Source organism: Polypterus senegalus, chromosome 12 (genome assembly GCF_016835505.1).
Source record: "Polypterus senegalus isolate Bchr_013 chromosome 12, ASM1683550v1, whole genome shotgun sequence".
Taxonomy (NCBI): Eukaryota; Metazoa; Chordata; class Cladistia; order Polypteriformes; family Polypteridae; genus Polypterus; species Polypterus senegalus.
Genome location: NC_053165.1, coordinates 37,661,599 through 37,686,899, shown reverse-complemented (window position 1 = coordinate 37,686,899; position 25,301 = coordinate 37,661,599). Strand labels below are relative to the sequence as shown.

Genomic DNA, 25,301 nt, shown 5'->3' with positions numbered 1-25,301 from the left:
AGTTAAATCTATACTAATAAAAGGCAAAGCCCTCACTGACTGACTCACTCACTCACTCACTCACTCACTCACTCACTCACTCACTGACTCATCACTAATTCTCCAACTTCCCATGTAGGTAGAAAGCTGAAATTTGGCAAGCTTCTTCCTTATAGCTTACTTACAAAAGCTAAGCAGGTTTCATTTAGAAATTCTACACGTAACGGTCATAACGGTCGATAACGGTCGACAACGTCTGCCATGTTGAACTTTCTTATTTATGGCCCCATCTTCACGAAATTTAGTAGGCGGCTTCCCTGCGCTAACCGAAACCGATGTACTTACTTATTTCGATGGTATGACGCCACTGTCGGCCGCCATATTGAATTTTCAAAACGTCACTAATTCTCCAACTTCCCGTGTAGGTAGAAGGCTGAAATTTGGGAGGCCCACCTCCTTACAGCATACTTACAAATGTTAAGCAGGTTTCATTTCGAAATTCTACGCATAACGGTCAACAACGTCCGCCATATTGAACTTTCTTATTCATGGCCCCATCTTAACGAAATTTGGTAGGCGGCTTCCCTGCACTAACCGAAACCAATGTACATACTTATTTCGGTGGGATGACGCCACTGTCAGCCGCCATATTGAACTTTCCAACGTCACTAATTCTCCAACTTCCTGTGTAGGTAGAAGGCTGAAATTTGGTACTTATTTCGGTGGTATGATGCCACTGTCGGCTGCCATATTGAACTTTTAACGGAAACCGATGTACGTACTTATTTCAGTGGTATGACACCACTGTCGGCCGCCATATTGAACTTTCCAACGTCACTAATTCTCCAACTTCCCGTGTAGGTAGAAGGCTGAAATTTGACAGGCTCATTCCTTACAGCTTACTTACAAAAGTTTAGCAGGTTTCATTTCGAAATTCTACGCGTAACGGTCAACAACGTTCGCCATGTTTAACTTTCTTATTTACGGCCCCATCTTCACGAAATTTGGTAGGTGGCTTCCCTGAGCTAACCGAAACCAATGTACGTACTTATTTCGGTGGTATGACGCCACTGTCAGCTGCCATATTGAACTTTCCAACGTCACTAATTCTCCAACTTCCCGTGTAGGTAGAAGGCTGAAATTTGGCAGGCTCATTCCTTACAGCTTACTTACAAAAGTTTAGCAGGTTTCATTTCGAAATTCTACGCGTAATGGTCAACAACGTTCGCCATGTTGAGCTTTCTTATTTATGGCCCCCATCTTCTCGAAATTTGGTAGGCGGCTTCCCTGCATTAACTGAAACCAATGTACGTACTTATTTCGGTGGTATGATGCCACTGTGGCCGCCATATTGAACTTTTCAACAGTCTTTGTTACTTATGGGCCCATCTTCAATAAATTTGGTACATGGGTTCCCAACTCTAACTGAATCCTACTTACGTACATATATATGTTCATAGCCTGCAGCTCGGTCACTGTGTGAGGTGGCGTTGGGTCCCCCATCCCAACGCCTCCCACGTTGTTGGCTGCCTGCCTATATAAGACCATCTGTCGCTCCGGTCTCTACATTCCCTTCCTTGCTTCGCCATGGGATTCACATCTCCCTACTGATAACTACAGCCTTTTTGTTTAATCCACGGCTTCTTCGCTGTTTTATTGTTTGTTTATTACAATTATAGTTATTGTATAGGTAATTTAGACTTACTTTACATTTCTCAGGTACCCATTTCCTTTATCATTCCAACCCCCATTACCATGTCTATCGAGGTGATCACTATTGATCAAAGAACTGTCACTTACCGAGTGGTTTCCATGCCCGGAAATGGCACCTACCTTTTCCATTCTCTTTGTTACATATTGCACGGCCATATCAGGCTCACTCTTGATATCCGGAGGAACATTGTGTCTTATGTATTGAATGACTGAGACAGGTTCAAGGTGTGGACTGATGACAGTACAGGAGATAATTATACTACACAGGAGCACTATAAGAGTGAAATGCTTAAGCCCTTCACCTAGTGAGTTGATGGCTGCCGCCGAATTGTTCGGTTGTCGCTTTCAAGTGTACCGAAATAGCCAAATATTTTACACCTTTCGACAACCGCCAATGCCTCTTAAACATCTTAGATTCACAGGTGACGATTTCAGTAGTGGACACTTTGATGTTTATGAATGTTTAAACTCTCAAAAGCTGGATGTGATTTTATCGATGAAACCGGTTGTGTGCTTAAAACGCTTGACAGATGCCGAATGTCACTTCAACACAACAAATCCTGCATATACTGTCGTAATTGAAACAAACCATGAAACTCCAACCGATTATGACAACAGCAATCCAAGCTGTCAGATTTGAGACAAGATTACTGTTCACATGGCCAACTGTATGTTGCATGCTCAAGAGTAAGCTCAGCGCACAGCTTGGTCATGTTACAACCGGAGGGCCGAACTGACAACATGGTATACAAAGAGATCCTTAACAAATAATTATTGGAATATTTTCCCTCAGTTTAAAAAGGTTTAATTTTCTTCATAATAAACATTTTAATGCAGTACTTTGCCGCTGCGAAGAGCGAGTATTTTGCTATATATATATATATTTGACAGCAACACTCATAACAGTGACAAAACAATTACATTGACAATCACGTTACGTTATTTTTAAAATGTTTCCTTTTCTTTTTCATAACTTCTTTAACACACTACTTCTCCGCTGCAAAGCGCGGGTATTTTGCTAGTATATCATATAGGAGACACACACAGTGATATTTGAGAAGTGAAGTGAAGCAGGTGCATAAATTTGGGCACCACAAAAAAGAAACAAAATCAATATTTAGTAGATCCACCTTTTGCAGAAATTACAGCCTCTAAACGCTTCCTGTAGGTTCCAATGAGAGTCTAGATTGTGGTTTAAGGTATTTTGGACCATTCCTCTTTACAAAGCATCTCAAGTTCATTCAGGTTTGATGGCTTCCGAGCATGGACAGCTCTCTTTAACTCACACCACAGATTTTCAATTATATTCAGGTCTGGGGACTGAGATGGCCATTCCAGAACATTGTACTTGTTCCTCTGCATGAATGCCTTAGTGGATTTTGAGCAGTGTTTCCAGTCGTTGTCTTGTTGAAAGATCCAGCCCTGGCGCAGCTTCAGCTTTGTCACTGATTCCTGGACATTGGTCTCCAGAATCTGCTGATACTGAGTGGAATCCATGCGTCCCTCAACTTTGACAAGATTCCCAGTCCCTGCACTGGCCACACAGCCCCACAGCATGATGGAACCACCACCATATTTTACTGTAGGTAGCAGGTGTTTTCTTGGAATGCTGTGTTCTTTTTCCTCCATGCATAACACCCCTTGTTATGCCCAAATAACTCAATTTTAGTTTCATCAGTCCACAGCACCTTATTCCAAAATGAAGCTGGCTTGTCCAAATGTGCTTGAGCATACCTCAAGCGGCTCTGTTTGTGCTGTGGGCGGAGAAAAGGCTTCCTCTGCATCACTCTCGCATACAGCATCTCCTTGTGTAAAGTGCGCCGAATGGTTGAACGATGCACAGTGACTCCATCTGCTGCAAGATGATGTTGTAGGTCTTTGGTGCTGGTCTGTGGGTTGACTCTGACTGTTCTCACCATTCGTCACTTCTGTCTATCCGAAATCTTTCTTGGTCTGCCACTTGAGCCTTAACTTGAACTGAGCCTGTGGTCTTCCATTTCCTCAATATGTTCCTAACTGTGGAAACAGACAGCTTACATCTCTGGGACAGCTTTCTGTATCCTTCCCCTAAACCATGATGGTGAACAATCTTTGTCTTCAGGTCATTTGAGAGTTGTTTTGTGACCCCCATGTTACTACTCTTCAGAGAAAATTAAAGGAGGAGGGAAACTTACAATTGACCCCCTTAAATACTCTTTCTCATTATAGGATTGACCTGTGTATGTAGGTCAGGGGTCACTGAGCTTACCAAGCCAATTTGAGTTCCAATAATTAGTTCTAAAAGTTTTGGAATCAATAAAATGACAACGGTGCCCAAATTTATGCACCTGCCTGATTTTGTTTGAACAATTATTGCACACTTTCTGTAAATCCAATAAACTTCATTTCACTTTTCAAATATCCATGTGTGTGTCTCCTATATGATATATTTAACTGACATCTTTTATCGTAACAACCAACGATTTATACAGGAAAATAATGACTATTAACAAGGTTGCCCAAACTTTTGCATCCCACTGTATATATATATATATATCTGTAAAGAGGGGGTACAGTAATACCTCCTCGATCGCGGGGGTTGCGTTCCAGATCCCCCCGCGATAGATGAAAATCCGCGAAGTAGAAACCATATGTTTGTATGGTTATTTTTATATATTTTAAGCCCTTATAAACTCTCCCACACCGATAACATTATTAGAGCCCTCTAGACATGAAATAACACCCTTTAGTCAAAAGTTTAAACTTGTGCTCCATGACAAGACAGAGATGACAGTTCTTTCTCACAATTAAAAGAATGCAAACATATCTTCCTCTTCAAATAATGCATGTCAGGAGCAGAGAATTTCAAAGAGAGAGAGAGAGAAAAGCAAACAATCAAAAAATCAATACGTGCTTTTGGGCTTTTAAGTATGCCAAAGCACCGCGATAAAGCGGCATTTTTTAGAGGAGCGTCCGTATCCTCTAGGCAAACAGCCCCTCTGCTCACACCCCCTCCATCAGGCGCAGAGAATGTCAGAGAGAGTGGGAGAGACAGAGAAAAGCAAACAATCAAGCACTGCACGGGAAGCATATCATATATCATTGAGGAGTTTTATATAATATGTAATACATGCTATGATTGAGTAGCTTCTAAGCCATCCGCCAATAGCGTCCCTTGTATGAAATCAACTGGGCAAACAAACTGAGGAAGCATGTACCATAAATTAAAAGACCCATTGTCCGCAGAAATCTGCAAACCAGCGAAAAATCTGTGATATATATTTAGATATGCTTACATTACAAAGCAAAACTTTGTGCCGAATTTGAAATATATTGCAAGAAAAGACAACGGATCTTGGTTGGAAACAGTTGTTTATCAACAGTAATATGTTGCCCTGGGTTGCAACTCAAAACACAGTTCTCAAGAAAACGTTGCCAGATGTCCAAAATCACAGCAAATCTTTCTTTTTTACACGTTCTGCATGGGTGTATTTGTTGTCAAAGTGCAAATGCCACATGATACTCTGATAGGGATAACGGTGCATCATATCTTTGATTGCCAGTTCAACAAATAATTCTGAGAAGGTTTCAACCACAGCACCAAATATGGTCATCGCTGCTCTTGTGAAAAGAGTGGAGGTAAAGGCCATCAACTCAGAGAGGGAGAGGCAGGTTCGTTGTACCACATGAATGTCACTGACAGAATAAAACTGAATAATAAAAAAGCGCTAACTTTTATAAGTAGCCAAATTGACGCATTTGCAAAAAAAAGATGCTGATGGAGAGGTGCAAAGGAATTTAAAGTGGCTTGGGATTACGATTTTTTTCATGACTTCAGGGATTCTAGTGTTAACTCTTTATTAATCCACTGTGGAGTTTTTTTAAATTTCTTATTAATTCCAAATGTATGTATGTACCTGTCCTGCATTACATGTAAAACAATTTTTAAACCTGTTCCACTTCTCCTCAACTGTCTCCACACTTAAAAGCATATCCCACTCTATCCTCCTTAGACGTTGCAGCATCTGCTCAAATGTTGCAATGCTAAACTTAAACTTAACAATTTCTGTGCATCTACACTCTTAAAGAAAAAATTGAGAAATATATTTATTATATTATGGTCACTTGACCCTAGTTGTTCAATCACAACTACCCCCTCAATTCTATCCTAATTATTACAAAATGCAAAATCCAGACAGGCTTCACCCCATGTTGGTGCTTTAACGTACTGTGTTAAAAAACTGCCACAGATTACTTCTAAAAACTCCGGCTCTTGTGCTCCTTCATTTGCAAGGTTATCCCAGTTAATATTTAGATCATTAAAGTCCCCCATGACTTTAATATCCCCCTGTAAACTTGCCTTTTTAATATTACTAAAAAGATGTGTGTTGAAATTACTGTCGGCATTTGGTGGTCTATAACACAGTCCTAAAATAAGGCCTCTTTCACTAATGCTTTCCAGGTAAAGCCACATGTCATCACTAAGATGGAGTCGTCATCCAACTGAAGAGGACTTGTATTTAAATTCTATTTGACATAAACAACAACTTCACCTCCTTTTCTGTTCTGTCTAACCTTCCTAAAAAATGTGTATCTCTCTATGTTACACTCATCCCCATGTTTATTATTTAGTCAGGTTTCCGTTATTGCTATAATATCATAATTATGCTCTGCTACATACAGCTCCAACTCACTTGCCTTATTTTTGATACTTCTAGCATTAAGGCAAAGTATTTTTAATGTGTTACTCTGTCTATATTTAAATTTAAATGTTGGGCAATTCTACACTGTTGTTTGTTCCTCCATGTATAGTTTCAAACCTGGTCTGTTCTAAGCTCCTTGCCCCACCCCCATTCCCCCATCCTCAACTAGCCTACTCATATGCCTCCCCAATACATTGGTGTCCCCCTGATTCAGATGTAACCCGTCATGGCGGAACAGGTCGCATCTGTTCCAAAAGGAGTCCCAATGCCTCATAAACCTATACCTTTCTTCCCTGCACCAAGAATCTTACTTGGACTGGCACGTGGAACAAGCAGAACTTCAGAGAAGACTACCTTGTCAGTTCTAACCCTCAGCCTGGCACCTAACTCTTTGAATTTGGATCGCAGAACTGAGAGACTACCCTTATGTATGTTATTTGTTCCAATATGGATAATGTCAACTGGATCCACCCCAGCTCTGGCCCAGAGCCTATCCACCTTTCCAGAAAGGTCCCCCACCTGTGCACTCTCACTGTGTGAGAATCTGTCTCTGGAGCAAACCTGCACTTCAATCCCCCTAATGATTGAATGCCCAACTATCACTAGCTCTATCTTTCTGGAAGCTGATTTTTAGGTGTGATGGGGACCAGGAAGAAATGATCTGCAATTTGCTGCCGAAAGGATATTATGGACTCCTAAAAACTCTATGCAAGTCTAAGTGGCCAATTCACCAATCATCCATAAATCAGAATTAAGTGTGGAGTGTCAACCACGTAGGCACTAGGGTTGTGCAGTATACCAGTACTGGAAAAGTACCAATAACCTCAAATTTAAAACTGTACAGTGCCAATATTTCAGAATTTTTGGTTCTGGAAGTTAACTTGTGAGGCAGGAGTTTTTTTGTAGTTATCCATTATTTACTTTGGAACTGTTTTGGTACTGGCACTGAAGTCAGAAAACTAATATCGATACCAAATTCAATAAAGTCAATGATACCAATCTAACACTAGTATGCACTGCTCACTGAAAGAAAACAAAGCCAAAGCCAGAATTTCACAAGAGTGGGAAAGAGAAGTAGGCATTCAACTTTTCTTTATTGCTTTGCATCTTCCGTGTCAGAAGACATTATTCGTAGAAAGTAGGTCGGTAAGATGCAGACATGTTCACAGCTCCTGCCTGCTGATTCACATGTAAGGTGCTTTGATAGTTCTATACACATCTGGCCAATAAAGTAATAAAAAATAATAAAAAAGACAAAATAAAAAAGCATGATATCAACATGTCTAAAGATTTAACACAATTAAATAACAGAAAAATGACAATGGAAGATGATTTAAGAGTTAACTAATGTCAAAATCAAGATTCATGATGATCCTTTCACACAAATTTGTATGCATGTGAGCCACAAGCAGTTGGTGCATCTTTTGCTCCAAAAGGCATGTCAATGCCCAAGTCACTGTCAACAAGTCTCAGTGAGCATGTGATCATGCAAATGTATATGTGACTGCATGTCCTTCTGTGTGAGTTGAGTGTCAGTGTGTAACTAAATATAAGTGTCTTTGTGTATGATCTTGTTGCGCTAGAGTATATGTGTGGTTGCATATACTTCTATAAGTCTACAACTAAGTGAATTATTATATGTCTGGAGTGTGCATCATGTCAATACATGTATCGAAGCTCCTGTCTATGGCAATGTCATACTTCATACAAACGGTCTTGAAAACCAAGGATGCAACATGATCCCCCAAGAGAGCCCCCTCCATCTCAGAATGCATTATGAAATCTAAATGAAAAACAGTCTTCTAGATTTGGACCAAATACAAAAGCTGAGATAATTTCTGGGTCACATCACAGCAAGGACTAAATAAATCCACAAAGGAAAAAGCCTTCCAGTTTGATCCTTTGGAGGAAGAGACACTGGACTCATTTCCACTCTCAATAGCCTCAAATCACTTGTAAACTAATGTACATACTCAGCTACAGACTGGTGTCTTCTCAAGGGCTGTTTACGATCATATGCCTGGGGCTTCAATGATACACTGTTCCGTTCTATATTGACAATGGATGGATGAGTACTATAAATTTTCCAGTGTATCAGAAAAAAAAGGAAAGGCTTGAAGTCACTAGTCTTGTGCCCTCTAAGCTGCCTTGGTGGCAGTGTGCATGAGAGTTATTGTCCATATTTGAATATATATATATATATATATATATATATATATATATATATATATATATATAACAGGCAGCATGTACAATTACTGTATGTGTCTCTGGATGTCAGTGTGTGTTTTCTGTATGAGTGTGAAGTTATGACAGAAGGCAGCAACAGCTTCTTGTCTAAACCAAGAGGATTAGCAAACACTTAGTTGACCTTGCCTCCTGCAGTGACATCAACCTTTCAGATGTCCCAAAACAAAAGCTTTGATCTTGTAAGGGTATATCCCAAAAGTGTACAAACAGCCCTTCCACTGCATGCCCCTCCAGATTAGAAAAGATTGCATATTTTAACACTTGGTTTCTCTTCCAAAGCTAAAAATAGATTACCATGGCAACCATAAGTCTGACACAGGCTGAATTTAAACACTTGTGAGAAAGCAGCGAAGCGAACAGTACATGCCTGTAGAGTGTGTGTGTGCCAATCACAAGACAATACACCACACAGCATCTCTGGTACCACACAAATCTCAGAAATGGCTGAGTTTCCATGGAAACTGCACTCCCACAAGCTTGCATTCATTACAGAGTATGTGTGTGTGTGTGTGTGTGATGGGAAAGCAGTACTTGTAAATAGTATTCTCAGCCACAAGCATGCAGAGACTGAAGGTGACTTGAAGATGGTCTGGGATTTAGGAAGTATACAATAGGATTGACGGAACACGGCCTGATAATTAGGCAGTATAGAGTGGAATTCAGAGGATACACAGGAGTATCTGAAAAGATGGACACATAAAGAGACTTGGGATATGTATTAGGAATCAAGGGAAGAACAGCCTGATTTACATAAGTGGCTCTGACAACTTAACACGCAAGCAACCAAACAACTAGAAGTATACTGGTCGTGTAAATGTCATGTAACTTTTGTTTAAACAACTGCCATCTTATAGCTAACTGAATGGCTGGCTGCACCTGTGGTCCTGTAATGCCAATGTAGGCCCAGCAACAGTTCCTAAACAGCAAACTACCATTGTGCATCAAGAGACACACACTGAGATTCATGTAGTGTACAGAAGAATTTTAGAGATGCAAAGGAAATTTAGCAGGTACATAAGGTAAGAATGGAATTACATATTGAAGGAGAACACTTGAGTTAGGCTGTCAATGCAGGGAATCAGATGCACTGGGTATTACATGCTGCTAACCAATGCACATATGTTCAAAGTCAGGTGATGCCCAATGAGAGTCAAGTGGTACTCGCTAGGATTCAAGAGATGCTTACTGAGAATCAGTAGATATAGGTAGTCATCAACGTCAAATGACAGTTTTCACCATGCCAGCTCCATATGCCATGACTCATTCATCTCAATCTAAGTTTATTACTTGCAGTAGTCACATTTGTATTACAATTACAGGAAAAAAGGCAATTTATCTCAACATAAAAATGAAGGTGATCAAGCAATATGTAGAAGGAAAGAAAGCAAATGTGGTCGCATGTGGCCTTAAGTTATCCCATTGTAACTGGTGTTCGCTGCAGGCTCTGGCTTTGAATCCGGTTAACCTCCAAAGCTTCTGCATTGTGACTCACGATGTGCCGCTTCGTACGAACTGCCAAGAAAGGATAATGCAATCACACTAAATTCCTTTATCTGTTAATGTTTATTATTAACAGGCTGAAATGTTAAAACAGAAAACATGAGTGCTCAGACTCTGCCAGTACAATTCCTCCTCTCACAGTTAACATAATGAACACTAGAAGAGGTGAACACTGATGACGTAACATAACACAAACATAGAAAGAATTTGTGAAGCTGTTAAAGGTTCGGCACCCATGTGAGTAACAGTAATAACGAAAAAAAATTATAAAATAAAAAACTTATTTACACCCAAAAAAGAAAAAAAATCTACACAATGTGCTAAAAATTATGATAAAAATTGATATAAAACAGACAGTATGACTTAGGGGACTTACTATACAGTACTATACATATGATCATGTTTGAACACATATACAGGTCTGTCCTACTTACTTACGTTCAGTCCATCGGAACTTTAAGTCAATGACTACCTGTATACTTTATGCATAGGATGAATCACGCAATATGCAAAGGAACTAAGGGAATACACTCTTGGGGTTAGTTTAACATATGGAAAATTAACTAATACAAATCTGAAGTAAGAAAATATACCTAAAGGATCAGGGGATATATTCTGTAAAGATATAAAGATCTTTTTTTTTGGAATTTATCTGATTCAGCGGGTTAGAAAATGGATGGATGGATGGATATTTAGGAAGTGTCAGGAGATAGAATTTGAAACTAAGTGCACATCTACAAGTACTTGGGGTTCCATATCAATGACAGGCTGATGTAACAACATAGAGGAACCATATAAGTAAGGGCAAAGCAGACTCTTCCATCTCAGGAGACTGTGGAGATGGAGACTACAAGATATGTGTGGTGATAGCTTTTATGTATTCTGTAACTGTGTGATGACCAGTGAAATTGTCTATACTATTGTGTGCTGGGCTGGTAGCATCACTTCATAAGAGGCCCACCAAATCACCCAAATGATTAAGAAAGCAGGCTGAATTATGGGATGCACTCTCGACCCAATAGAGGTAGCAAAGGAGAACATAAAGACAAAACTGATGGCCATTATTAATAATGTTGCACATTCCCTTGGTAAAACGTTATCATTAAATACTATCAGCAAACAAATTATTCAGCAGAACTGTGTCAATATATGACTGCTCTTTTATCTTTAGCCAAGTTGCAGTTTTTCTTCTTCTTTGTAATTTTTGTGTGAATTTGAGGGGTTGTTGTTACTTCTTGATGATCTTGTTAATATTTCTTGAGCTTCTATCAAAAACTAAATTTTAAATCTATCTATCTATCTATCTATTGTCACACATGTGCACATAGGAGGCAGCTAAATGGTTCAAAAAAGGATAATTCCATGCTGGACCAAGGGATGACAGAGTGCACTGATCCATTCTCTTTTTCCTCTCCAGACTGAACACGGGAAATCACACCTGGGCTTGATGATGTCACTTCGAGCTCCAGGCCCAAAAACATCACTTCTGGTCCAGATGACATCAGTTCCATTTCCTGCACAGATTATGTAATTTCTCTTGCCCATCTTAAAAACTACCATGTTTTGTCTGCCTAGCAGTTCTGCTTTGGACTGATGTCGGAAAAGACTTACAAAATCAGCTCTTCGGTTTTGACAGCCAATTTCAGGTAAAGGGTGGCTGCCCCCAACTCATTATTCTGTGGTCCTTTCACACTATCAACCAAAGATTAGAGTTCATGGATTCACAGGATGGTCACTGGGATTCAATGCATAAGCAAGAAATCCAATAATCACAGTTGTTCACAAGGAATATACACAGGGATATACTGGCAATAAAATTCAATTCAAATCTATTTATTTTTATAGATTTGACAGTTTTTATATTGCCTAGCAGCTTCATCTCATGAATTTATATCCTGGGTTGAATCCTTTCATTGTTGGTGATTTTATATAGTTACTCCTGTCTTTCTCACACATACTCCAAATATTTACACACTACACGGATTAGAAATGAACTGGCCCTGTGTAACTGTACCTGTGTGTGTGTCAAGCTTACAATGATTGCTGCCCTGTCCAGGATGTTTCCTGCCTTGTACCCAGCACTGTTGGCATAGGCTGTGTAACCCTGAATTGGATTAAAAAGGTTTGAGAATATTATGTTGAAATAAAACACAACACAATGAATAGTATATACTGTACATAACACTTGTATATAGAGAAGGGGTAGCAAACATTTGGCAGGAGAAGGGCTCCACCAAGGAGGCAACAGGCAGAAGAAAGTCCTACAGACCTCCAGTAAAGAAAAAGAATCACATTGTTAAGTGAAGGAGAGGTCCTGAACATACTAGTGTGGAAAGGTAACGGGGATATGTAAAACGACAGTGCAGCACAGAGAGAGAGAGAGAGAGAAAGAGAAAGACAGTCAGCATAGGAACATGTAGCATTTTCTCATTTTAATACAGGGATCACTACTCCAAAGGTAGTGGAGATTTCTGAGTGTCCATTGAGAAAGAATGAGAAAAAAGAATGGGACAGTGTAGCTTCTTTAAGACAGAGAATTAAGAGGCTGTTCTTGATACCTTGAAGGTTCAGGGTTCAGGAACAACAGAAGCTACATAAATTACTTCAAGCTCAGTATCTCTGTAGTTTATGTTGGGAGTGACTCTGGGAGGGAGATTAAAGCTGCCTTATAGAAGAGGGAAAGTTGATTCTACAGTTAAAAGAAGTATTTAGAGAGGAGATTTGCTGGTTGTGGAAGAAGGCCCAGCCAATGGGACTGAAAGAGATAAGAGAAGGAGGGAGAGGAGATAAAGAAGCAGACAATACACAATATGAAGCAAGATACTGTACTTATCAAACTGGAGGTTGCATGCTGTGATGTGCACTGCAATTCGGTGGACAAATAAGAGGTCGAGAAGATACTGTACCACTGCACCTATAGACTAAAGGAGACACACAGAGTAGCAAAAGCTATCTCTCTATTATAAAAAAAAAAATTTGGAAGGTTGGAAGGAGATGAAACGTGATTTTCTCAAAGAGAGGTCTTTGTGCCAAGAGATTTAACCACGTCCGGGGCCGGAAATAAAACAAAGAGTAGATGACAAAGTAGAACGTCATAAAGAATTCAAAAACATTGGCTTGGTACACATGCAGAAAAGGTTAGAGATAATGGAAGTACGAAAATTCAAAAGTCTCAAAAAAAGGATAGTAAAGATCGCATTAGCGCAAACAAACAGAAATTATTACTCAGTGAAATAACGGAACAGCAAAAAGACATCAAATATATATTGTTTGGATTTAAACTTTAAGTTGAAGACTTGTAGATCATCTGGGAACGTCACGGAAAAAAAAAGTAGTGTTTCTTCCCAATGAAGAGGCGTATCCATGAGAATTAGAAGATTTGTTTTTTGGTGAAAATGAAATCCCATGAGAGAAATCATTTCTCATTTGTGTGAATGCTATTGTCAGACACATTTCTTGTAGAGAGAAAGAAATGAAATTCACTCATGGGCAGTTATATGTTGCGTTGTCACGATGTAATTCCAAACACGGAATCAAAATTCAATGCCAAATTGATGAAAAGGTAAAATCAAAAAGAGACCGAATATATGGACATAGGTTATATGACAGAAGTGCGCCGCACAAGATGCAGATAAAGCGGCATGGCAGCAGCAGCAAGCCAGCAGCTGATCAAGCAAAGAGGAGGTAAAAAAAAAACTGTATTTGTTTCCCATTCTATCACTGTTTAAGTGGGGGTTAAGTTGAGGAGCTACCGTGTCCCCTTGGGGTGTGTTCAGCCCCCCTCTTCACAACATGAGTGGCAGAGACGCAAAGTGGCTGGCGCATAGTGCAGGCCGAGAGGGTTGGCAAGCAAAAGGCGCAGGGGCAAAGCCCCCTAGTACACTTAAAATCATGGAACACACATATAAAAATTATGGAAACGTATGTGGGATTTATCAGATATTCATAGAGGTTCATGGGATACATGGAGAGAGCTTGATACACCCTAAAGATCAGAAGATACGCAAAGGCAATCTGAGGGTGTATTTGGAGAGCCAGGGCATACACAAAGCAAGCAGACTAATGTAGCTTTGCAGTTACATTGTATGATAGCTGAAGTCAGCAGTTTAATCTGGCTTCACCATGTTAACTGCACAAGTTCAATTAGAACAGAAGCAGATTGTTTGGAGTTAAAAACTGAAATGCACAATGTTTATAAGACTCAAAACATTAGATAAGGTTTTCTGGAGCATTTCCAGAAAAAATTGTAACCCCTGCATCCATCAAATGGAAAAATGGTAGATCCGTCTCTGGAGAGACACCAGATCAATATAGGACAGGAGAGGCGTCCAGTATGCTGCCCTTTGAACTCTGCAGTTTTCTCACTTTTATAAATCCTCTAATTAATCCTTACAATTGTTTTGTATTTCTCTGGTTGTAAGTGCCAAAGTTTGGCTGCTATGGAAACAGTGAATGGTTACTTCAGGACATTTAGCAAAGTTGCTGTGGTTACAAAGATACTGATATATGAAAATTATCTGGCACCTTGTTGTGCAGCACTTGTACAGGTATGCTTAAAATGTCTTATGTTGTCACAAGGATATTATTTATGAGGGATAAAATGGGGGGATTATCCAAGTGGTAGAGGGCTAACTCAAACTTTAAGGAGAAGTGGAGAAGCAATGAAAGAGAAAAATGTTCCATGTCTGCCTGTCTCATCTATACTCATGCAGCTTTGTCAGAAGTGCTTTACACTGTGTTCGTTTCCTCAGATATTATGGATAATCTTTGAAGATGGACATTCCTTGCTGTTTTCAGTCTTTCTTCTAAATTAAAAATGTTAAGACCTTACACTGAAGTGAGTACATTGAAGTGAGTGGGTATTTTCCCATCACTTAAGTCAGGTATTACTCTGGATTTCTCCACATGCAGTCCTATATGTGGCAATATTACTATATGAGTAAAGGAAAGGTTTGATGGTGCAGCGCTGAATATTACTTAGGAGAAACTTGGAGTAAACAGTATGAGGAAAATGTTTCTGGGACTACTGGAAGCACTGCTGCAAATCTGAGCTGAGCATTTTAAGATATTCACAATGCCTGAGATAGAGACTTGAAACACAGAAGCCCCTGGGGTCTCAAGTACTTATTGTTCTAGTTTCCAGCTACCTTTGCACAGGCTGTACCAGCGAGCTGCACAGGATAAGTGCCTGGCATGACACTTTATCTGAAAGTGGAGGCTAATAAAGCAGGATGACAGCGCTCCCACACAGGCAGTGTGCAGAGCTTATAGTTTCCTTTTGTTTAAGAGACAATACATCAAGTAGTTGGAGCTTCAGTGGCAGCTGAAATCAAACACCTCCATGCAAAAGATTTGTTTAAACCTCAAGAGCCTTTTCATTTCAGAGAAGATTCTAAACAATAAAAGTTAATGCTTCTTTTTGATTACACTAAGCATTCAACTTATGACATGTGCTCTTTATCCTGTGTTGCAGCAAGTAATTTATTGAAGAATTCATTTCTTACTTAAGCATAGAACATTAGCTCATGAGGGTAAGCAGCATGATGTGCTGACCTCAGCTGCACTGAGAATCTTCTTGAGTTGAAACACATCAGTGTCTGGGATAGAAAAATGAAAAAAGAGAATAGAAGAGAATGTGTCCTCTCAATGAGCAGAAACCTGGAATCCAAGTCCACACGTCACACACACACATGACGGGCCGATGGACAAAAGAAATGTTACAGGTGATTATAGTCATACACACACTGTGGCACTTCATGGACATACAGATATGCATTATAGGTTTAATAAAGACAGTCTAATACCTCACATGCCAACATTGTTTATATGTAGCTTTTAAGGATAATTTTAGGAAGCCATCCAAAATATAACACACATGTAGAATAAATAGTCTTGACAGTTCACTGGCAACCATAGTGACTTACACTATGGTAAGGCCATCCTGGTGTATCATGGACATACGGGTAATACGCAGAATGGGAAGTCTGACACTTTATGGGCAATGCTTATCACATATACACACAGAATGGAAGACAATCCTGGTATGTCATGTGCTGAAAAGGTACAGAAGGAGCTCTGATGAGTGCCCTGGTCTTAATTACAGGTGTCAATGAATAATGAATAAAGAACAGGATTGACACAAGGTAGCAGCAGGCAGGCACTGGTCTGCTTTAGTTACCTCTGTAGCATTTCACACTTCCTGCAAACATTTTGTACGCCTCTTCTCCAAAAAACAAACAGCAAACGAATCAGTCGCGATGAAAAACGATTCCAAAAGTGTGATCCTTCCACTCCACTTATAACATTTCTAATAAAATATTAATTCAAAATGAATTATAGAAGAATCAAGTAAGGCTGGCACAGGCAAGATGAAGGAAGGCGCAGAGAGACTTCACAAGCAGGGAGATAAGGCTGTAAACGAGGCATGTGTGTAGCTCTTTCTTTGCTACACTTAATAAGAGGTTGCTAGGTGTGTTGACGTCACTAGGAGAGTCCATGAGAGGCACAAGAAAAACAACGCAGCCAGAATGTGTAGCCAGGAGATGATTAGAGAGCGTGTCAAGTTATAACACAATGTATATTTTTACCTGATTTAGAGTTTTTCTAATTAGCAACAGGAACATTGGACTGTAGGACTAGGCATTCTATAAACCACCATGTAAGAAGACATACTGTTTAATCTTGCTGTACCAGACGTCAAGTGGGCCTTTTGTGAAATTATAATTCCAGTGCAGAGCAAGCCTCTTCAGTCCCCTTGACGTTGCTGCATGGTATTAAATATGTACAATGTTAAGTGTCTTGACAGCAAGGTGTATTATGAATGGCTAAATGCAGAGCAAGTGACATGCTCAAAATGCCAGTGGATGACACAGGAATTGACACAAAATGGCAGATCACATACACTAGAGATTTTACAGAGCATATGAGCCTGTAAACAAAATCTAAGCAGCACGAGAAATATAGGCTGGGCAGACACCAGACACAGCAACTAAACCCTTTACTCTGTGTTAAAACAATGATAAGCTGCAACTAACAGCTCTCTACATGTTTGCCCATGTTGTTAATAAGGAATGTATACGTAGGAGAGAAACCAGGCCACAAGTACCCTAGACAGAGGCTAAACCTGTGCCATAGGGAGCTCTACATGTGCTGCATAACCCAAAAACCATTCTCTGTTGTTCACATTATTTAGTGATTTAACAAATACAGCAACTGAATTAATTCCTGAATATATTATAGCCATCAATTTCCTAAACCTGTTAAGCTATGCCTTGTGTCATAAGGAGACGGAGGAGTAAAAGGGGACTATCAAAAAGAGTACATTGTCAAAAGTATCTATTCATATAAAGGCTATTTCATTAATAAATAAAAAAAGAAGCCAGACCCTGTCTCAGGTAACTGAAGCAACAGACATCAGGATGCCCCAACTTTCCAGTTTCATTAAGTAGAAGTGCACATGAATGAGGGCAGCATGTAACTTATCAAATATTCATTGCAAAGGATGTGGCCTGTTCTCAGGTACTCCAGCTGAGCCTTTATACTGACTCTGTAAACATAGAACAATTCTAGCTCTCGTTCTCCTGGCTAATGTCAGTAGATTGAAATGCTCACTACTTACCCTCAACGGTACCAACAAAAAATGCATTTTTAATAATCTGCAGCTTTTGCAGGGCTGATTCAGATCAGATGAGATCTTGGTTTCCTGAATCTACACATCTGGGACACAAACCCTACCGGGTTGCTATACACTGCAACTGTAAACATGGAAGAATCTGTTCAATCTTGCTATTCTGGGTTGCTCACTGCAATATCACAACATGAGATGATACTGCTTTTAACCCTAGTATGAATCTATCCCTTTTAAATCTAGTATATACAGGAGGTTAACACCCTCAGATCTTATAGCTCTCGTGTGTGGTATAACATACTAAGATCTGATGGAATTAAGCTGGCTGCATTAAAGTAATAAACCACCTACAAATTATATTTTTATATGTTACTTACCCCATGTACTTTGAAACAGTGACGGAGAAAACGTTTATCTCATATTTAATACAGAATGGAATGAAAAAAAGTTTATGAATAACAGCAAATAGTGACCAAAGCTGTACAATGACAAAATGGTGTAAACACATCCATGAAATAAAGAAAGAACAATCTCTGGTTATTTATGTCACATAATCCGTGTCAGTCTCCCTGTCATATGGTCAAAAAGTGATAAACATATTGGTAAATAGTTAATTCCAGAATTATCATTACACGTCACAAACAGGAAATCTAAAGCCCATTGGAACCACTTTTGAACGGGACAGTACACTTGACCAACAAATGAGTTAGAGAGAGAGGTCTTCAATTCAAAAAGTCATTCCCATGAGACTTTAGATTTCCTGTTTATGATGTGCACTGATAATTCCAAGAGTCACTATTAACAACACTTTGGCAAAAACGTATGCAATCTGCATGTTTTCAGCCTATGATGGGTCAACTGACATATGTATCATGAGACACAAGTAACTTAAGATTTGTTTTTCTTTTTTTCATGGATCTTTTTCACATCACTTTGCCTTTGTACAGCATTGGAGACTATTGACTTCTACTTACATAATAAACATTTTTTTCTTCAATCTACAAGAAAATATGAATTATTTTGTCTCAGTCATCACTACAAAGTGCATAGAAGAAGTAACATAAAAATATAACATTTTTAGATGGAATATTTCTTTAATGCAGCGAATACAATTCCATCAGATCCTAGTATGTTACAGCATCATTTGTTGGAATCCGAGGCAGGCAGATCTCAGTATCTTCTCGGAATATGATCCTGTGAGCAGTGTGGAATAAGATCTGATCAGATCCCTGTGTCCTTTTACTTTACTTGGAGTCAAAGCCAGTTAAACATCAATTGCAGCTTTACTTTACGGAGTATAACAATTACTGAGAGTCAGAACTCAACGTTATAAGTTTTACTCCTTACAGTCAAATACTGTCATTTTTCAGTATAATATATGTTTACTCTTTGGAGCTTGACCCTTTCAACAATAACTAAAACAATATTTATTTCTATTGCACATTTTCTTACATAGGATATACAGTACCTCAAAGTGCTTTACAAAATGAAAAAGAAATAATTACAAAAAAAGAAAAAAATTAAGAATACTGAATAAGTAACAAAAATAAATCAATATAAATGTACACAACATCAGTATAAAATTGGTAGAAAGGTTGAGTCCTTTTTATGTAACATTGTATTACAAGTCTCTAAGGATGAGCATGACAAATGCCAAGAGAGCAGAACAACAAAAAAGAAACTCCAGATAAACTGAAAAACAAAATCTGCAGGAGATTTACTGCCAACAGACCACCCAGCCCCCACTGGGCATTCTACTTAAAACAAATGTTCTTAAGTCATTCCTCATTGTTTCCAGGCATTGCCTCAGAAGATTCACATAACTTTATTGTGTAGAGTAGTACTAGGGTGTTGTACCATGTTAGCCATTATGAACGCAGTGAGAAGTCAACCAAAATTACACCATTTATTGGCTAACTAAAAAGATTACAATATGCAAGCTTTTGTGGCAACTCAGGCATCTTGCCTGAAGAAGGGGCCTGAGTTGCCTTGAAACCTTGTGCAGAGTACAAATTTGTCAGATTCCAATATCCTAATGACTGGATCCTGGAAGTCAGATTATGTCAGACTCTTATTATTTGGTTTTATCAAAGCCCGACTCTGCATTCACACTTACCTTTACTCAGTCACATCTTGATAAATGTCACTATACAGCTATTTCCCTGCTCTACAATATGTTGCCACTTTCCTACAGCTCTTTACAGATGTCACCATCATGAGCCTTCACCTGATTTTGTCAAGTCTCATATGACCTGTAGCTTTGTTTCTAAAAGCCAAGCCATTTCAGATGCCTCTCCCTTGAAGATTAATTATAGTAGCTGGAAGCCTGTTTCACAACGTTCTAGTTAGAATGGGTCAGACAAAATTGTCCCATCTTCAAACCTACAAGGAGGATACGTTTTTAAATTACATGGTAGCCTATACCTTATTAGTATTCCTGTTCTTTTACTTGCAGGCATTTGATTCTATCTTAGTTCAATATGTAGAACGTTTACCCTGTAAACTGGGAATGTCAAATATTCGTACCCTGCTACTTAAAAATTGAGTCTGACCACTCCAGATCACTGCTTCTCGGTTATAATTTTAAGTTTGATTCTATCATGTCTCAATTGCCTATCCTTATGCTTCTAGCAATCCATCCATCTTCCAAACCCACTTAGCCAGAGCAGGGTTGCAGGACATCTGGAGACATTCTGACCTAATCAGTTGTCAATGTCCCAATGTATTACTTACTGGATGTTTAATGTCACATTTTTGTAGTTTTATCTGTTGGGAGCCTAATATTGTCAGACTGTACTGTCATGCTGCTTTGCCATTTGAAGTCTAATCCCATCAGATGTCAACATTTTGTACTGTAGCAAAACAACTGTCCTGTAGCTTTAGTTCCTGAGATTCTGCTCCTGTCAGATTTCAGTATCCTGCCATTTAATTTCCTTGTAGTACAATCTATTTTTTTAGATTTACTTACAAGGATCCTATTCTTGTCAGTTTTCAGAATATTCCAGTTTCACTTCATTACAGTAAGACTGAATAAAAATTTTCCCTATTTTGGACTTCAGTGCCCTGTAGCTGTGCCCATCAAAGGCTATTGCCATTAGATTTCTATACCCCGCAAATATATTAATATAATGTGATCTGTTTAAGTGTCAGCATTCCATTGTAAAAGCCTTACCTCCTTGGAGTCTCTCGCTATTCTCTTAATATTTTACTTTTCCCTCTCTTAAATTACACTCTTTCTGATTTTGTTATGCTGCATCTTTAATTAGAGAAGGGTGGCTGAACTGAATCCTAGCATTATACCAATTTATCCCAGGATTCTGACATTTTCTGATCCTTATATACTTTAGCTATATCAAAAGAAGTCTTAATCCTACTATATCTCTGGAGCTGGACCCTCTCACATCTAATTATCTACTTCACTTCTGCACTGAAATCATAAAGTGTTTAGGTTTACCTTGCAAGATTCCACCACTGTCAGATTTTAGTATCTCCGTACTTTTGATCTTGTTAGATCTCAGGATGCCAATGATACTCCTTGGAGACAGGTACTGTCAGAATTAAACCTTGTTTGATTTTTCTGTAAAATCACCTATTCTGCACTTTTAAATCCTTGTTGGTAGTAAGATCTTGGATCGTGAATGCTAATCTGGACGGAGGCTGTTTCCATCAGATTTCAGTCATCTATGGTTTTCCTCCCTGAAGTCTGATCCTGTCTGATGGTGTTCTCCTCAGTTTTTAATACCTTTGATCTGATCTTGTCTGATCTCACTATCATGCAGCAACAAATCCCTGAAGTCCAATTATATCAAATTCTGTCAGTCTGATCTTGTCAGACTCCACTGTATTGCAGTGGTACATATAGAATTTGACCCTATCTCATCTTGACATCCTGGAAAATACAAGTAAGCAAAAATGCTAATAAGAGTGAATTAGATGGAAGATTCCACCAACTTTATATTCATATATAATTCCTGGTGAAAGAGGATGCTACACATATGAAAGGTGTTACCTGCACAGAATGCCACAATAAGGCCACTAAGACTGGAAGAAGATTCGGTCTGCACAGTTAATATGACTTCAAGCTCACGTTTGTCCTCATAATCAGGTTGTCACACATAAACAGAATGGACTCTGACTTTCATTTGTTTTGCAGAGTCGTAATTTTATATATTTGTCTTCGTCACACCCCTTTCCTTGCTCACATTCACTCATTAATCAAGCTGGATGAAAGCAATCACACATTCATTTCAATTCAGCGGGTAAGCATGCCTCTACAGGTAGGCACAAAACTCAGATTAACCTAGATTTTTAGAATAGCTGCCTTTTAAAGTCCAAACGTAAAAAATGCAAGTAATGTCACTAACACACATCACCGCAGTTAGAGACACGAAGCACTAGTGCAGTGACCTACATTACACAATACGCAGAGGAGCTCCTATGACAATTTGGCAACCTATCAGCTCTTCATAAACATGTATCCAGGTAAACCAGGCACATGCATCCAACCTGTGTGGGGACATCTGGACACCTTTGCCAGGCTCCTGCCTAGTAAACACACCAGCACACCCAAGACAATCACAGGCTCAGCCTGCCAATCAGAAGCTTCTCTCAGCAGCTGCATCAGAAAAAATGATGCAGCCAACAATGTTGATGTGGTCACAGGATATGCCACATCGTTCTACTTGAAGAATCCCTGGTGCAGCAAACCTGTCAGCATGTACATAACAACATAAGCAGACCCAGGCTTAATTGTTTCTACAAAAAGGACATTGTAGAAAGCTTGGGAATGTAAAAATTAGGGATAAAAGCAGCACAGTGTTTATACAGAATAGGCATTGCAAGGGTTTATATTTGATCTGAATGAGTACAGTTCATGCTCAGAGTAGGCAAAAGCATGGTACAATGTTGAAGAGATAAAGACATGACAAGGAGATATTGCCTAAAAGATCATCATAATGTATGCATGCAATGAGTTTTAAAAGGTAATGATATTTACAGGAACTGGGCATGACAGGGGCATATCGTTTATATAAATAGGGTAAAACAGTGATGCAATGTTTGCAAAATGTGGGCATCATAAAGATAAACTGGTCATCATTAGGTCTGTGTAGATGTCTAAAGGACCGTTACTGTGTGCCCACTGCTTCCATCATATAGTAACCAGTTTTTACTAAATGGGAAATAACTGATGTATAGTTACAAAGGTTGTATTTGAGAAGGGGAAAGGTATATAAAAAGTTGTCGTCATGAGAACGCATTCCATTTTAACCGACTAAGAATCATGAAGCAGCGCCGCCACTGCAAAAATCCATCTGCAGTGCATGAGAAAGACACGTGTAGCCATCAGCAACCTCTTAAAACACTTATCAGTGGACAAGGTCAGTTTGGACACTTACTATTCCCGCAGAGGCGCGGTGTCTTGCATACGCACGGAGGAGGTTAACGAACCAGTTAAAGTGAATTACATAATTACATAATACGTTAGATTTTACGTTTCAAGAAGCATCGGGTGTTTTGGGAGACTGCAAGGAGTGGAAAGCGTTCTCCTCACCTCCACTTGGCACGGTAGTGGGCTGCATGCCCGTGCCACCTGTCCCTCTGAGGCTGTCAACTACCCGGCACTAGGTACAAGTTCTCGAGCGGCTCACCTTCTGTTGGGGACGTTTTCAGGCGTCTGCAGATGCCCTCCGTGTCTCCGTAGTCCTCCTGGATTTTCACCACGGCCTCCGTGCCGCGCAGCTCCATGAGGGAGCGCAGCTCGAGTAGCGTGCAACCGAACTCTCCCACGCGCTTCTCGTCATTTCTTTGGTTCTTGCCGTACAAATCGCTGTTACTTATGTCCCCCATTTCTGCTTGTATTGCTTATGTATTATGTAGTTGTGTTGTCAAAGCCGAAGCCCCAGATCAAAATGCCAATCAGGCAACTATCTGTAAATGAAATGTATTTTAAAAAGATTCCAGCATCCAAAGCCGTTGACAGCGGGAGCGCACAGGTCTCTGTCAGTCTCCGGGCTGCAGACCGGCTTCGCTGCGGATGTATGCGCCCATTGCGAAGATGTCAGTCTGTAGCGTCCTACGCCATCGCCTCGTTCTCAGCCCTTGGAAGAGAACAAGCAGCACAAGACAGTAAATTCACAGCAAGGACAAAGCGAACAAGCGGCTCCTGTCCATCTCTTCACTGGAGCTCGGGGCTCCGTCTGCTGCGCTGCTGCTGCTGCCGTCTCTCTCTCTCTCTCTCTCTCTCTCCGCTCGCTCGCGCTCTAGCGTGTGTCACATGGACTGCACTCGCCTCTCCCTCTCCCGGCAACTGCTACACGCGAGCGGCAGCAACAGGGACCCGAGCCGCTGAGCAGTGTGCCATACTTTGATCAGTCCCAGGAGCAACAGCTAAATGAGATGGCTCATGAATATTAATTAGTACCGGCATAGAGCGCGTGCCTGAAGCCCGAGCTCAAAAGAAAAACATGACAAACAGGGAAGAGAGGAGCACAGGAGCGCTGCCATTCGGGACCCTCATCAGAGGTGAGAAGAGCAGATGGAAGGCGCAGCCGTAAACTAGGAGCAGACTTCCCTGGAAACTGAATGAGGACCTCAGCGTCTCTAATAGAAACCCAACAAGAACCTGAGCACTTTCCATATGCACTGGAAAAAAGAGGTGGTAGTGGTGTGGAGGGTGATAGTGTGTGGAATTTTCCTTTTCAATATCAAGTGTGCGCATTTCTGCATTTGTGGGAGGGGCTCTGTAAGTGATACCCTCTTGGTAACTTTTGAAGTCAGTTCTATGGAGGATGGTATAAACGTACAGTATACCTGGGCTATTTGTAAGTAAAATGTCCTTCAATTTAGCATCACCCATGTTGACACCCTGGATTACTTAGTATGCCAATGATTGCTTTATTCTGGACTATTTAATCCAAGAAGCACCTCGTTGGTGACTTTGGGGATCATACAGCCCATCATCTTGGTGATGCCTGAAATAAGAATAACATCTTCACATTGTCCTCATGAGTAAATTATGCCATCATATGTGGCCCTGAACCCCTCAGTTGCTAGTGTGTCCCTCCTGCAAGACAAAGGTTTCATTTTCTTTGTGAGCACTATATAGTTCCTGAATTATGTGTCTCTAGGGCTTTTACTTACCATGCCGTTGACCCAGAGAGCTTCGCTTCAGAAGGCATATTATAGTCTAAAATCAACCCTGCCAAGTAAAGAGAAGACAGGCTTGCATAAAGTAATACGATTAGTGGTCACCTAGGGTGCCAGGCATTTAGTAGTGCAAATCTGTAAAAACTCCTTATTAGAACAGTGCAGTGCAAAATAATGGAATATAGTGAGAGGAACTTTTCCTGAAGGAGATTTTTTGTCCAATTTACCATGAAAATTATTTATAGATACTCTCAATTAGAAAAAGTGGAATTATTCCCTTGACTGCACTCTTCATCTAATTATAAAAACTAATTTAAGCAAGATAATTAAAAAGCATAGAACAAGCTCTGTTAACATTCCTAAATATGGTGATGCCATAACATCAGTATATCAATTGAGTCTAT

The 25,301-nt window shown here is 39.8% G+C and overlaps 1 protein-coding gene across 8 annotated transcripts in view; it reads right to left on the bottom strand.

Annotated features, from left to right (window-relative positions):
- atp2b2 (ATPase plasma membrane Ca2+ transporting 2) overlaps window positions 1-24,071 on the bottom strand; it is a 74,716-nt gene extending 50,645 nt beyond the window's left edge. For 3 of the 8 annotated variants that reach the window (XM_039770959.1, XM_039770957.1, XM_039770958.1), the window contains exon 1: window positions 23,400-24,071. In XM_039770959.1, coding sequence (XP_039626893.1) covers window positions 23,400-23,598 — 199 coding nt within the window. In that variant the 5' untranslated portion in view covers window positions 23,599-24,071. The remainder of the gene's footprint in view (window positions 1-23,399) is intronic. The other 5 variants (XM_039770953.1, XM_039770954.1, XM_039770956.1 and 2 more) reach the window with 3 other exon arrangements.
- Window positions 24,072-25,301: the final 1,230 nt, after the last annotated feature.